At 53.9% G+C, this 14,406-nt stretch overlaps 2 protein-coding genes across 6 annotated transcripts in view; one reads left to right on the forward strand and one right to left on the reverse strand.

Annotated features, from left to right (window-relative positions):
* Positions 1 to 4,925, reverse strand: part of VAV2 (vav guanine nucleotide exchange factor 2) — a 120,593-nt gene extending 115,668 nt beyond the window's left edge. For all 5 annotated transcript variants that reach the window (XM_032200268.1, XM_032200266.1, XM_032200267.1 and 2 more), the window contains exon 1: positions 4,691 to 4,925. In XM_032200268.1, coding sequence (XP_032056159.1) covers positions 4,691 to 4,894 — 204 coding nt within the window. In that variant the 5' untranslated portion in view covers positions 4,895 to 4,925. The remainder of the gene's footprint in view (positions 1 to 4,690) is intronic.
* A 4,163-nt stretch (positions 4,926 to 9,088) lies between these two features.
* BRD3OS (BRD3 opposite strand) lies at positions 9,089 to 13,767 on the forward strand. The gene is made up of 2 exons (XM_032200215.1): positions 9,089 to 9,109; positions 9,280 to 13,767. Exon 2 carries the CDS (start codon positions 9,898 to 9,900, stop codon positions 10,165 to 10,167), a length of 270 nt encoding a protein of 89 aa, XP_032056106.1. The 5' UTR covers positions 9,089 to 9,109; positions 9,280 to 9,897; the 3' UTR covers positions 10,168 to 13,767.
* Positions 13,768 to 14,406: the final 639 nt, after the last annotated feature.

A 14,406-nucleotide genomic window follows, 5' to 3' on the forward strand; every position in this document is an offset into this window, starting at 1 on the left:
GTAGCTGCACTGAGGAGCTGGGAGAGGGGAAAGCTGAAGGTGTTTAGGGTTTCTTTTGGGTAGGAAAAACCCAGAAGCCCAGTATTACCATTTTGTTCAGGGGAATTACTCTCTGATCTGCAGAAAAGGGCTGGGCATTCCCGGAGCAGTGGCAGTAACTCACATGCTTGTTTGAGGCAGCCCCTGCTCACACAGCCCACCCAACCCCAATAACACACCTTATAGATAGCTACGATCGAGGTTCATGGAAGCAATTACAAGCATCCTAGTTAGAAAGCCTCCAAGCAGCATGTTGGAGGTCCCAGAGCCTCGTGGCTAATTGCTGGTGCCCCGTGCACCAACGCACCATCTCCGTACACCTGGGGGAAGCAGTTGCTACAAGCCACCTGCTCCCCCTTGTCGTGGCAAATGAACACCCACATCATCAATAAACGGGACTTGGATAGCAAATTATTCCCATCCTCCGGAAAACAAACCGGCCTGGATGCCTCTGACAGCTCGGGCAGGTGCACGGTGTCACACGCATCCGTCGGGGGAGGCAGTTGTCTGTGTCCTTCCCTAATGACAGCAAAACAGAGCAGTGGGCAGCCAAGTCATCACGCCAATTACGTCTGCTGTGTCTCATCAGTCTCAGGAGCCCTAATAAAACCTCCGGGCACTGCAGACCAAGATGGATTATCCACAGAGAGATGTCAATATGCAACAACAACCACCACCAATTCTTAATGAGCTGACCATTACTGCCAGCTTGACATCTCCACACACACAAATGGGCACATCAAATATATAGGGTTGCTTGATTTCAAGTATCTGGGAGATATTTAAGTGTCCAGGACATCCTCAAACGAAGGGCAAATGCAGCATACTAAGGAGAGCCTTCACCTTACAGCAAGGTGCATGATCAGACCCTAGAAGGGTACAGCTGCTTTGGTTGAAGTATGAACTTCCACCAGCCTAAATACACGTCGGGGTGTCAGCATCACAGCTGGTAGCATTGCCACAAGGTGCTCAGACAGCCAAGGAAGCTGGTTTGAGCTGCAAAGATATCTGGAGGAGCTGGTCCAGCCCTGGCAGGGTCTCTCTGCCCATGCCCCCACCTGCCCGGAGCAGCCTGCAGCAGGCCTTCCCCACCAGTGTCCTTGGCCCTCCTAGGGAGGATCAATTTTATCCGAGGAAAACAAAAGCAGCCTCGCCCAAACGTGCAATAAAAAGCCCTGCTGAATGCAAGTGAAGAGGCATTTAATTTGTATTTGACCAGAGACTTAACAAAATGATGATTCAGAGCCGATTATTGATGGGGATCTGCAGCTCGGAGCTCCCCACCCTGTTCATGGGACGCGAGCACAGCTGAACCTCGGGGTGCCAGAGGTATCCCAGAGGGGAAGGGGGAGAGGAGCAGGGCTCTGGGAACATAGGGATGGGTACTGAGCGTTTGAGGGGTGCTACATCTGTTCTCCTTTGTGAATGCGAGGCCTCGCATCGCTTCCAGCTGGCTGAGAAGGCAGGTCAAATTACCCCCGAACCCGATCACAGGAACAGACATACCGATCAATAAGTACCGAGGGCAAGCACACCAGCCCGCTCCCCGCCTCGCCACAAACAGCCTCCACGGCAAAAGCAATTAGCAGAAATGAAGTTTTACTCCAGGCTCATCAGAAGTGGCCTCACACCCACCGGCTCTCCAAACAGAGCTGGGTTTTAGCACTGCTCTTTCTGCCCATCCCAGTGAAGGTTCAACAACTTTGGGCTGGCAGCACTCATCCTGCCCTGCTGAGACAACATCTCCTGCCTCTGGAATCAAGCAAAAAGCAAACCCGAGGTCACAGCCTGCTGGAGTTATTCATTAAACCCAAGGAGCTAAATCAACGAGTTAAACGAACGTAGCCTAGCATCAAGGAGAAAAGCACTGCTGTGCCCCAGCCTGAGCACCACAGCAGCATGGTGCACACGTACAGCAAGGCTTCAGGAGGAAGGGGACACCAGGGCAACCCCACAGAAGGGAAGCAAACCCCTGCAGCCTGCTCCTTGCCGGCCTCGCCGTGCTGCACAGCCAGAGCCACGCTGCGACCGCACCACCTTTGATGGCTGAGAGTGAAAATAAGAGCCCTACAAATCAGTGCGGAGTGGGGAAGAATAGAAAACACACGACAGCGTCTGGGTCTTGGAGCAATTCTTTGCAGAGATGAGATTTCACCTCTGGCCTTTGAAGCGATGCTCGCCTCCCGCAGAAAGCTGTTTCTCATTACACACCTGCACAACCCCATTTAATTCACTCGGAAAGGTGGAGGACAGAACATCGCTGGGCGTTTTGAGTCTAGCACAAGTGTCTTGTCCCCTGGCATTTCCAGTGAATTAAAAAAAATAAAAATAAAAAAATCTCTTCTGCAGCCAGGCAAACAGCTGGTTAGCCAGCCCAGCCAGTCAGGCAAAATGCGCCTTCATAATCAAAAACAACCTCTGAAGTTTCAAGGCACACTCTGTCTTGCACATGCCAGCCCCTGTGTCTGAACACATCGCAGCTGTTTGACAAAAATCAGCTCCGGCCTTTTTTTTTTTTTTTTTTTGAGATTCAGCCCAGAGAAACCCAACCCCGTGCTGGTGGCTGCAGGGGGACACCGAGGGGTTGGGGGACACTGAGCCCAACCCCTGGGCAGGGCTCAGCACCCTCCTGTCCCCCCCCCAGGGCTGCAAACACAGGGCAAAGAGCAGCGAGATGCTCTGCCTTTAGCTGCCCTGGGGGAGAATTCACAGCTTCCCAGCTTCAGGAACTGGGAGAGAAACATCGAGTGCCTAAGAGCACACGTGAAGGCTGGGGTCTAGGTGGATCAGTACGAGCTGAACCTCGCTGTAGCAGCCACTTCTCCACTGCTCTGCTTGCCTGACCACAAACGGGCTGCCCAAAGCCATCCGACCCCCCGAGCTCACTTCACGCTCTTCCTAAAGCCTGCAAGGCAGCTGGTGGTGCAGCAGAAAGCAATTTCAGCAACAGCTGGGCTGTAAACCCTCACCTCCAACAAGCAGCACCTGCCTCAGCAGCACAAGGCTCCTGACACAGGGGCTGCAGTCTAGGGCAGCTCCCCATCCTTAAAACCCTGCCTATTTCCCCACGGGGCAAATATTAAACTGAAGTTCAGTTGTAGGACTCTGATGTGCCAGTCCCTGCACAAGTGCAGCTCCAGCGAGATGATTTACGGTCGGTAACATCAGCAGAAGGCGGTTTGATGGGTTTACAGCCTGGCGAGCCCAGAGGAAGCCCCGCAGCACTGTTCCACCCCGGGAAGAGCCCTCGGTGCACGCTGTTTCCCCATCACCAGCAGGTCCACGTGCCAGCAGGAGTGCTCACAAACAGAGCTGCCCTTTCACCCGCATGGTTGGGGTTTTCCACCCTGGCTGGCCATGGGATCAAGGTCTCCATCTCAGCTGCTCCTGTGCATGCAGCAAAACACGCTTTGGGCCCCAAAACACAGCTCAGTTTGGCGCCCAGCACCCTGCAGGCGAGCTGTCCTCACCCACAGCAGCTCCCCCAGTGCACGTGGCTGTGCTTTGCTGGCTGGGGAGCCACAAGGGCCACAAACCCACTGTTACCCTGAACAAAACTCTGAGAAAAAAAAAAAAAAAAAAAAAAAACACAGGGAAAGGCGCTTGTGGGTAGGTAGCGTGCTCGCACAGCAGAACTCCAGATAACGTTACGTTATTTATCTGTGAATGCTTTGACACCCAGATTCTCACATGCCCTCATGACCAGGAAATTTCCCCTCCCTTTTTACCAAGCTCTGAGCTGTTCAAACAGGACAGCAGCTTCCCAGCTGCCCGTGGGCACGGCAGCTGCGGGGCCGGGGACGCACGGCCAGGTTTTGTTGGTTTCTCATCGATTTTCATTTCCCGATTTCCACGCAAATGCCGCGTGGCTCAGCACGCGGGAACACGGAGCGCTGCAAACCAGCCGGCCAGAGCCGATTTGGTGTTCAAGCATCCTTCCACTAAAACAATCCCAGATGGAAACACGCCCAGGGAGGGAACCCTAAAGCCTTAGGGTCACCCGACCCCAAATCCTGGTGGTGGGGAGCGCTGAGCCCGGCCCCACAGCACCATGCCCCCAGGTCCGGGGCAGGCTGGCAGAGCACCTGGGGAGTGTTTTCTTCTTGTTTTTGATCTTTTTGGGCAAACTTTTGCCCTTCGGGCCAGCAACCCTGCCAGGACAGCGTTCAGAGCGCCTCTCCTGCAGCGCATCAAAGCCAAACATAAGCCTCGAGAAAAGCCCTGGAAGTAACCACACCAGCCTCATCCCGGCCGTGCTGGCTGCTTTTGTTTCGAGAGGGCTATAAATATGGGGGGGGGGGGGCACACACAGCCTGCCTTTTTCCCCGGGGCGGTTTCTCCCCCCCCCCCCAGCCCCCTCGTGCAGCCGCTGCCGGCTTCCCAGCGCTGAGCCCCGGCGCTGGGGCTGAGCCTCGGGGTGCGGGGGGGGGGGTACGGGGCTGGGAGCTAAAATAGGGGGGTTGGGGGCTAAGGGCAGCAGGGGGGGCTAGAAAAAAAGTTCTACACACACACACGCACACACACATACACACACCTATCCACGCCCGCACTCACTCATCCCACGAAGTTTTGCAAGAACAACACAAAGAGCCCTATACGCATACCACCACCCCCCCCCAAAAAAAATAAAAAATAAAAATCCAATGAATACCTGGGACATCTGGGGCCTGAAGTTGATGTCCTTGAGGTCGATGGAGCCGGGGGAGAGGTTGTGGAGCAGCTGGCACAGCAGCACCCCGTCCCGCAGCGCCTGCGCCAGGTCGAAGACCACCGCCGAGGGCCAGACCACCCGGTGGTTGGGGGGCAAAACTTTGCAGTCGATGAGCCAGCGGCCGCACTGCCTCCACTCCTCCATGGCCGCAGCCTTCCTCCTCCTCCTCCTCCTCCTCCTCCTCCTCCTCCTCCTCCTCCTCCCTGCTCAGGGGCAGCGGGCGGTTGCCCGAGGGGCTGCTCCGCACCGCGCCGCCGCGCTACCGCCCCGCTCCATCGCCGCTCGCCGCCCGGGGAAGCATCGGCGGGGAGGAGGAGGAGGAGGAGGAGGAGGAGGAGGAAGGAGGAAGGAGGAGGAAGGGGAGGAGGGGGACGGCGCCGAGTTTTCCGGCGGAGGGCTGCCCCTGCCCCCGCTGCGGCCCCACCGCCGGGGCTAGGCGCGCCGCATCGGCCCGGGAACAAAGGGGCCGCCCCCGCGCAACTTCGTGTCCCCCCTCCCCAGTCCGGGGAAACTTGCTCCTGCTGCTGCTGCTGCTTTTGCTCCTTTTGCTCCTGCTTTTGCTCCTCCTGAAGCTGCTGCTTCTGTTCCCGAAGCTGCTCTCGCTCCTGGTGCTGCTCCTGCTTTTGCTCCTGCCCCGGCCCCACCTGCACAGCCGCGGAGCTGGCGCTGGGGACGCCCCCGCTGCCGTCGCGGGTGGGAATTTGCTGCCCCCCCCCCCCCCACCACCACCCCGGGCCGAAGCCCCCGCCCCGCCGGGAGGAGCTCCCGGCCCGCCCCCGCCGCCCCTTTGTCTGCGGGAGCGCTGCACGCCTCCTTTCCTTCCCTTTTATTTTTTTTTTATTTTCCCCTTTATTTTCTCTTTTTGCACCCCCCCGCTCCCTCCTCCTGCAGCTCCCCGCTCCCCGTCCTGCTGCGGACCCCCCCCAGCCGCCCGCTGCTCCGCTCCCCCCCGGCCCCCGTTCGCATTTGGGGTCCCCAAGACCCCCCCCCAGCATCCTCCCGGCCCTCCCCCGAGCAGCCGCTGCTTTGTCTGGCTCCACGCTCCCCCTCTCCGGCTCGTGTTTGGGCTGCAAATACTGCAGGGGAGATGTTTAACCCAAACAAGCGATCGTGTTCCTTGACTTTCAAACACGAAGACAACTCCTATAATTAATTACCAGCGTATTTATTGCAAACCTCAACTCTTGGCCATTAACTCCTTGGCAGCAAACTCCTGAAAATCTCTAATTTTCCCTCGGTGGCTCCCATCCAAATCAGCACACTTCAGAGCAGCCTCTTTTCAAATCTGGTCTGAGTTTTCTTTGGAGATCCTCTCCCAAGAGTTTGTCAATTAATTTTCGTCCTGGCTTTCCAGATAGCCAACACCGGAAGCCGAGGCTGGGACGAAGGGAAGCTATTAACCTGGATGTCAAACAAATGCAACGCTAATCTCTTCCAAATGTAGCCAAGTGGAGATAAAGAAGAAAGAGCAACTCTGCTGGCATGACCCTTCGCTTCCAGGATGGGAAGGAAGATCCCTGTAAAGAATGAAAAACAATTGTTTGATATTCCAAGGACAGTTTGGCGAAGCTTTTTTATTTTTTTATTTTTTTTATTTTTTTTTTTCAAATAGCACGGGAAGTGCTTCTTTTAGCCTGATGTGCTGGCGCTCGGTCTGCCCCCGGTCTGGCTGTGTGCAGTGCCTGGTGCACCTCTGGCAGGGCAGGATGGGTGCGAGTATAAACGGAGAGGGAGCAGCATCCCTGTGCCCCGGCCTCGCAATCAGAGCTGTGCCCTGCCCTGGGTGTAGTGGGGAGCATGCTGATCTGTAGTTCCCCGTACCCTGCAGAGGTGATTTCTCTCCATAACTTTCTCATTCCTGAAGTTCACCATTAAGCCTCTCTGCCTGGGCTCCAGCAGCACCCAGTGGGCAGGAGTCACGCAGCCATTGAAAGGCGTGGAGTCCTGCCAGGGATAATTTTGGGTCACTGAGCCCTAGTCTGCCCTGTGAGATCAAGTCTGTAGGTAGAGGGCTACAGAGGAGTTTATTATATGCGTATAATTAAAGCTGCTTGCTATGGCCTGGCTTTTTTTACTGCATAATAAAACCCCTGCTTGGCCCTCGGACACTCAGGACCGATCGCTGCAGCTGCAAAGCCAGCATCTGCGTGGGAGGTGCTGAAGCAAGGACGCTTCTCACCCACCTCTGCAGCAGGAAAAACAGCTGATAGCAGGGATTTCTGAGAGGGGAAACAACTGGAAGGCAAAGCTCGGCGACGAGTGTGCAGCCAGCACGCACTCTTGTGGGCTGCGAGCTGCAGATCATACAAATGTCCTGAACCAGGGAAGTACGGGACAAGCAAAGAGGATCTAGGAACTGCTTCCAGTGTGAACCTAAAGCTGAAAGGGGGATTGGACAAATGAAAAGGAGCACGGGGTGGGTTTTGTGCTCGAGCTGGTGCTCCCCTCTCCTGCCCCTTGGCACTGCTGGGAATGACAGTTAGGGAATGAAGGACAGCCAAGGAATGACAGACAGCCTGGGAATGAGAGACAGGCAGGGAACGAGAGACAGCCAGGGAATGACAGGCAGCCAGGGAACGACAGACAGCCAGGGAACGACGGACAGGACAGCCTGGGGCAGCGGCGGAGCTGCTGGCAGAGGCTGACACCACCCTCTGCTGGGCACCCAGCGCGCTGCTCTCGGCGCTCGTGGCCCATCCTCGTGTTGCTTTCTCAAGTGAGAGGCCTGAGAGATGAACGCTGGAAAAATACTAAAACAGAAGTAGTAACAGAAGGGGCTTCATGGCTTTTCATCCCCCGGGTCTCAGTAACTCGGTGCCGGCAGGAGCCCCCAGCTGGAGCACGCAGAGAAGCTGCCACCACGCTGCCTCTTAGGAGCATCCATCTGAAAATCTCCCTTAAATACCAGGGCCGTGCCTCCACGAAATCCCCATTTCCGAGTGTCCATGGATTGCCATTGCCACCTTCTGGATCAGGCTGCGTGTGCACCAGCCTGTCCCACAGGACACCCATCCCCAGCTGGGGCCTGGCTGCCCAGGCAGGAGCTGTCAGCAGTCACCGTGCAGCCTGGCACCGCTTACATCGTGCCATGAGACCCTGTGGGCTCCCTTCTCCAGCTATTTTAGGAAAGCTGAGAGAGGCACAGCTCGGCCAACAGTGCTCAGCAGTGGCTCTTGCTCGATCCTCGCGAGGGACAGGTCGCACAGCTGCGGCTGGTGCAGGCTGGGAGGAGGAAGATGCAGGCTGCACACCCCACGTGGATAATCAGGGTTGAAGTGCTGCTGTCAAACTACAAATATTCACCGGTGCAGACAGCAGTTTTGTCTGGCTCACCGCCTGCTGTAAGCACCTGATCGACCTGCCCAGACAGCTCGTGGCCTGGAAGAGGGATTGCGATTATCCTCCTGCTAGCAGCCCTGCACCCCTGCCAGGACAGCCCGAGGCTGCTGTGGAGCTCCTGAACCCCTGCACACCCAGAGCAGCCGATGGGGGTGAGTGCCTGCAGGCTGGCAAAGGGGAGCAGGAAAGCAAAAAGCAAATCTGGTTCCACTCAGTGATTTCACATTTTGCTCTGCAGCTTCCACAGGGAGGGGCCTGGGCTGGCTCCTGTCTCTGCTGTGCTAGCGGGAGGGGATCAGGCGGAGTCGGGACATCTCCAGTGCTGACCACGTCCATGCGTCCATCCTCCCGTTGTCCTTCCTCCCTTCCCTCCTCCCCTTGACGGGAAGCAGGCAGGAATTCCTTTTCTCTCCCTCTGTGCTTCCGCTCAGCCTCTGCTTGTTTCTCCCTCCTCCTTTTCCCTTTTATTAAATTACCCTCATCTCCCCCCACGGGTTGTTTTTTCCCTTTCCAGCATACTTTCCTCTCCCCCCCTTCTAAGGACGGGGAGCGTGAGAGCGGCTGGGGCTGCGTTCAGCTGCCCAGCAGGGCAAAAACCCCACCAGGGCGCTGCCTTAGCGGGCGCTAAGAAGCTTGGCAGCTGAGATTTACCTCCACCAGCATATAAATAAAATAAATAAGCAAACAAATAAGTAAACAAACGAGTAAATAAATAAATAATAATAATCTCCCTGCGCTCAGCTCTCTTGCTCCGTGCCGGGGGAACCCCAAGATGCTGCTGTCGGGGCGCTGCTCGCCCCAAAGCCAGCACCGGGAGCGGCTGGGGGCGGGCAGGAGGCGAGCACCGGGTCCCCCCCGAGTCCCCCCCGGTCCTCCCCGGCTCCGCCCCGGCCCCGTCCTCTCCCCCCCGCCGTTGGCTGCGGCTCCTCCCCGCCGTGATGCGCTCGGGAGGCGCCTCCGCAGCCGCTCCGCGGAGCCGCGCCGGGGCCGAGCCGAGCCGGGCCGGGCAGCGCAGGCACGGTGGGGCCGGGGGGGGCAGGGAGCGCCCAAGGGTGGGGGGCACCCTAAAGGGGGGCAGGGGGTGGGGGTGGGAAACCCGTGGAAGGGTGGGAAAAGGGTGGAGGGAGGGGATAAGGGGGGGCGGTGCCAGGCCTTGCTGTGACCCTCGCTGTGTGTCCCCCCCCCTCCAGGTTGAAGCCCCTCGGAGCGGTGCTGTCGGGAGGTGATGGGTGGCCCAGGAGGGGTGCGGAGACGTGGAGGCAGCGCCTTGGGTTGTGTTGGGCGCTATCCATCAAGAAGGGACTGGGGGAGCGCCGGGCTGGCGTCGGCGTGAGGTCACGCAGGGGTGCTGAGGTCACGGACGGGTGCTGAGGTCACGCACGAGGTCACGCACGAGCCTGGATGCTGCTGGTGGCCCCTTAGGTGTGCCCTACAATTCGGGGCTCCATCCTTTGGAGAGGTGACCCTCAGCCGGAGCCGTTCGCCCCATCACTCCCAGCTTCGTGCGCCCGGCCCCTCTTCAAGATGAAACGGGCACCAACACCACCGCTGGATGAGCTTCTGGAAAAGCCCTGGTTTGTTCCCTAAGCAAGGCCAGGCTGCCCGCTCTGATTTTCGGGTGCGCACATCCCCGTGCCCTCTTCTGAGGGGCGCTGGTACCAGGCGTACAGCTCGCAGCCCCCAGGAGCTGTGCCCCTGGGGATGTTCTCCCCTGAGCACCAAGCTGCCGTCGGTCTGCACCGCCCCAGCGGGGTGTATTTCGGAGCTGCCGGGAGGAAGATCTCGCCTTTGAAGGTGCCCTTGAGCAGATGACTGACAAGGTGATGAACGGGAGGGTGCCCCTGCCCGAAAAAGCCTTGTCCGAGGGCTATGCCCGGCTGCGCTACAGGGACACCTCGCTGCTCATCTGGCAGCAGCAGCAGCAGAAACTGGAGTCAGCGCCGCCCAACACGTACCTGAGCCGGAGCCGCAGCATGTGGTACTCGCAGTACGGCAACGAAGCCATCCTGGTGCGGGACAAAAACAAGCTGGATGTCTCCAGGGACACGGGACAGTCCAAGTTTTGTGCTATCATGTAATTCCGGTGGCTGGGCACCAGAAATCTGCATGTGGAGACAAACCAGAGTTGCAGCAAGCTGGAGGTGGAGGGCTCGCACCGTGCCACCAGACCTGCGGCTAAGGCCGGGTGTGGGATCGGTCAGGAAGGCTGCTGGAAGTTTATGTTAATTTTTGCTGTTGGTAGCATCTGATTTTGCATGTCGTTGAGTGTATATAACAAAACCAGCCTCGCTCAGGAACTGATGAGCCTGTGTTCGCCGCCTAGCGTCATCAGCAGGGTCCGTGCTGGACCATGTGTTGCTTTAAGTGGCTTGTGTACCATGAACAACACCCGCTGCCATTTGGGAACTGGCCCCAGCAGGCACTTTACCTTGCTAGTCCTTAGGCATTGCCAAAGCTCTGCGAACGCTGGTGGGAGATAGGCGAGTCTAGATTGGTTTCCGCTGAGATTAAGATTTTAGGAAGATTATCTGCTAACACACACAGCCAGTACTTGCTCTGCTTGCCCTGTCTGCCTTTAATTACTTCCCTGGAAGTGGTCTCTTAGAACCAGGTCATGAAGTTAAATGAAAGGGGAAGAGGGAAAAAATGTGTTGAGATTTTTATCTGAGCCTTCAAAATACTTAACAGGAAAGGTCCACTGCAGCTCCATCCTCTGAAAAGCAAAGTGCCCTTTCACTTTGGCATTACAGAAATAAATTACAGACAGGACTTCTGGAGCCAGTGCAGCCGAGTCCCTTCCTGCAGCAAGATCCCCAGCCCCATTAAAGCTTGCACAGGCCCCAGCTAATGCTCCAGGAATGCATTGCCGGGTGAACCACCTGAGAGGGAGGGATGGGCCTAAGAGAGCAACAGGAAGAAAGCTGCTGTAAACACACACATCTCCAGCCTACTGAGGTCTGCTTTGCACGTAGGTTTTAATGCATGCAGGAGCTTGAAATGATTTCTAATTCAGGTTGGATAACATCTCTTGCTTTAGTAGATTTGGTACACATACATTGTGTCTGGCAGCATTTGTTTCAACCAACTGAAGGGTTTTAGGAGACAAAAATACTACAGTTATACTTCTCAGCAATGGGTCCTGCTCTCAGGTTGTTGCTGTTGGAGCTGAGTCCCTAACTTCCTCACGACAAGGTCAAGCTGAGAACCCAACCCAGCAAGCACCTAAACCTTTCTTAAAGACAAAGCAGAACCACTTCCAGGGCTGCTAATTGTGTTCCCAGGGTTCAGCATTGAAGTGTAACATCGGGCTGAGCTCTGTGTGCTCAACCCAGCAGTGCTTGGACATGGGCTCAACTTCCAGCAAATCAGTATTTGATGTTGACTTCAAGGTGGATTATTTACCTGCCTAAAATTAGGCACAGTCAGTACCGCTATCATATTTATCTAAAACCTCTCCCTTTAAGCATTTCTCAAGCACTTTATTTTTTTTTAATATAGCAAAGAATTTTCTCCACCTCTCCCATGCGCATTAAATGCACAAACACTGAGGTTTGCTGAAGTTGATGTGTTGAGCAGAACGTACCTGTGTTACTGTGAGATCAGAGAGGTTTGGTGTACTCAGCCCTGATCACTATATTCACTGCAAAACGTGGGCAGCTCATTTTTTTAACGTAACTATTTATGCATGTGTTAATGTTTGGTACCTTGTGTGTGCTCATAAAACCAAACCTGCTGAGATGGACCTCGGTGCTTCCCAGCCGTAGGCATCGCTCTGCACGCTCAAAGAGTCCTCTTGGTCTTGGCAGGACGAGCTCTAGCTGAGAAATATTTTCAGTGTATGGTTTTTCAGCTGGGGAAGAAGCATCCAGCAGGATTCACAACACTAACTGGACTCAGAAAGCTGCTGGCAGGGCAGCAGAACCACTGTACGGAGTGGGCTGGTTAAGGCAGGGCACTGCCTGGGACACGAGGCACACCCAGGGCTCCAGACAGGTGAGCACTAAAAAAAAAAAAAAAAAAAAATGGGCAGGAGCCTGGCCCCAGGGCTCCCCTGGGAAGCACAGAAGCAACCTGGTAAGGCAGAAGTGGGCTCAGGACTTTTCCAGCAGCCCAGGGGAGCGCCCTAATCCTGGGAGTTTAAGGAACGAGGGAGAACAACAGCACATCCCCAAAGCCAGCTGTTCATTTTCTTTACTTTTCTTATAGAAAAACCACATTTATTTTTTTAATTTCAGTAAGAAAGATGATTTATTTTGGGTATAATCAGTCCCTTTTTGTTTATGTGGCTGGTAAACCAAAATTCAGCTTAAAGCGTTAAAACTGTTCAGGAATAAAAGCTTAAGTGTGTGCATAAGTTCTTCCAGGACTGAGGGCAGACAGGACAGTAGGAGAAGTGTGACTTGTTCTTCCCTCTCGTGCCCGTGAGTGTGAGTGCAGTTTCCGTAGCTGTGTCCTCATTAGTCACAGCAGGTTTGTGGGGTGGCTGCTGCGAAGCGAGCATTTCTGTAAGGCAGGTGGGTAGTGTTAATGCACTGGTTTAAAATGCTGTTTTAGCCTCTTTGGTTAAGTGCATTAAAATTATTTAAACGCATCGTTGTGTGCAGGCGTGCGTTTTTCTTCTGCGTGTCCCTCAGCGGGGGGTTACCTCAGGTACTGGTGGGGCCCCCCTGAAGTCACAGCACTGCTGGAAAAGATCACTTGTGGAGGCAGCAGCCTCGCAGGAGAATTTTAAAGTCTAGGTTGAAAAAAAAACCACACTTTTCCATGGGCTAAGCAAAAGAGGTTTGCTGAAACCTTCCAGATCACAGCTTTTAAACCCAGCGAGCAGGAACAAGGTTAGAGAAAGATTAACCCTGCAGGAACCTGGCTGTTGTAACCCCTACTGTATAAATAAACCACCAGGCATCCATCTGAGAAAGCTAACAGAAAAAAAAATAACCTTCAGTAACCAAAATAGCTTTTGGCCACCATACAGCAATGTCAGGACTGTGCTGTGAATGCAGTCAGCCACTGTAGGACCCCCATTTCCCAACTACATCTCCTATGTCCTGCTTGCCCTGGGCTCACTGACCTGCGGGGCCAGCAGCCGCAGCTGGTGAGAAATTCCCTGTTTTTTTAAGGTCTCGGTGGCTGGAAAATAGCATTAAACTTGGGTGAGATTTTCAACCTCCTTGTATTCAGCTCAACTTACCTTTATCAGGTGCAGTTCTCACAAGGTAAGGCCCCTTCAGATGATAGGTTTTTCTAGGAGGGGAAAACGTCCTTCCTTGGCTGCCCCCCTGCATTAAAGCAGCCCAAAACCCTCACAAAAAAAAAAAAACCAAAAAAAAACAAACAAACAAACAAACAAAAAAGGTGTATTTAGCATATGGCAGGTACTGAGATGTGATTCAGAGCCCCCCAGGCCAAGCTGGCAGCACCCCAGACTTGCCCTCTGCTCTGCAGGCAGTTTGCCCCCAGGAGTGCAGCACACCATCCGTGCAAACAGCTGGGCTTGCAAAATAACTCCCAAATTATTTCACGGCACTAGGATCCTTAGTATTTTTACGTTTGTTTGGTGGCAATGCTACTCTACCAATTGGTAGGTCAAAGCCCCACTGGTTTTCAGCTGAGCTGCCACACCTGAAAGGGAAACTGAGGAAAAGAAGAGGAGAGGGGAAAATATAGTATAAAACTGCACACACAAAACAATTTTTCTTTTTATTATGAAAACAAAACAAATGCCCCAGGACCAGGGTCCATTACCAGTAACATCAAAGATTACTTTCTAACTTTTTTTAAAAATTCTGTTGTGTTTGAGGCCAGCAATTTGCAATAAACAAGCTAAACTACTTACATTGACTTTTTTTTTTTTTTTTTCCAGTAACTGACATTTACAGGAATATACTAGAAATGGCACTAAAAAGTTTTAAGAAAAAGTTACGGTAAATTTGCATGCACATCATACAGAAAAGTAACATTTTTTTTTTAAATATTAAAAAAAGGAAAAACAAAACAAATACAACAACAAATCTTTCTGGATTGGTTATGCCAGTATCAGGGATAAGTTCTAAGTGGCCTGTGTCAAATCCTAGCTGGTGATTTATTTATTTTTAAAAATGACATTTAAAAAGATATGCAAATACCATTTTTGCTTTAAATGCATCTCATTGTTTTACAAGCAAGATAATGCTGCTAGTGTAACGCATCCTCGCCCTAAATTTATCTTTGACAATGCAGAGCCTGCCCAGTTAGCCCTAGTGGTAACTGCTCATGTAGTAGAGTATTCCTTTTTTTAAAAATTACTAAGAAGGTTGTGTTTTGTGTTTTTTTTTTTT

This window comes from Aythya fuligula, chromosome 19, assembly GCF_009819795.1.
Source record: "Aythya fuligula isolate bAytFul2 chromosome 19, bAytFul2.pri, whole genome shotgun sequence".
In the NCBI taxonomy this organism is placed as follows: Eukaryota; Metazoa; Chordata; class Aves; order Anseriformes; family Anatidae; genus Aythya; species Aythya fuligula.

Coding starts and splice junctions, on each gene's coding strand:
- BRD3OS (XM_032200215.1), top strand. CDS start 9,898: ATGACTGACAAGGTGATGAACGGGAGGGTGCCCCTGCCCGAAAAAGCC.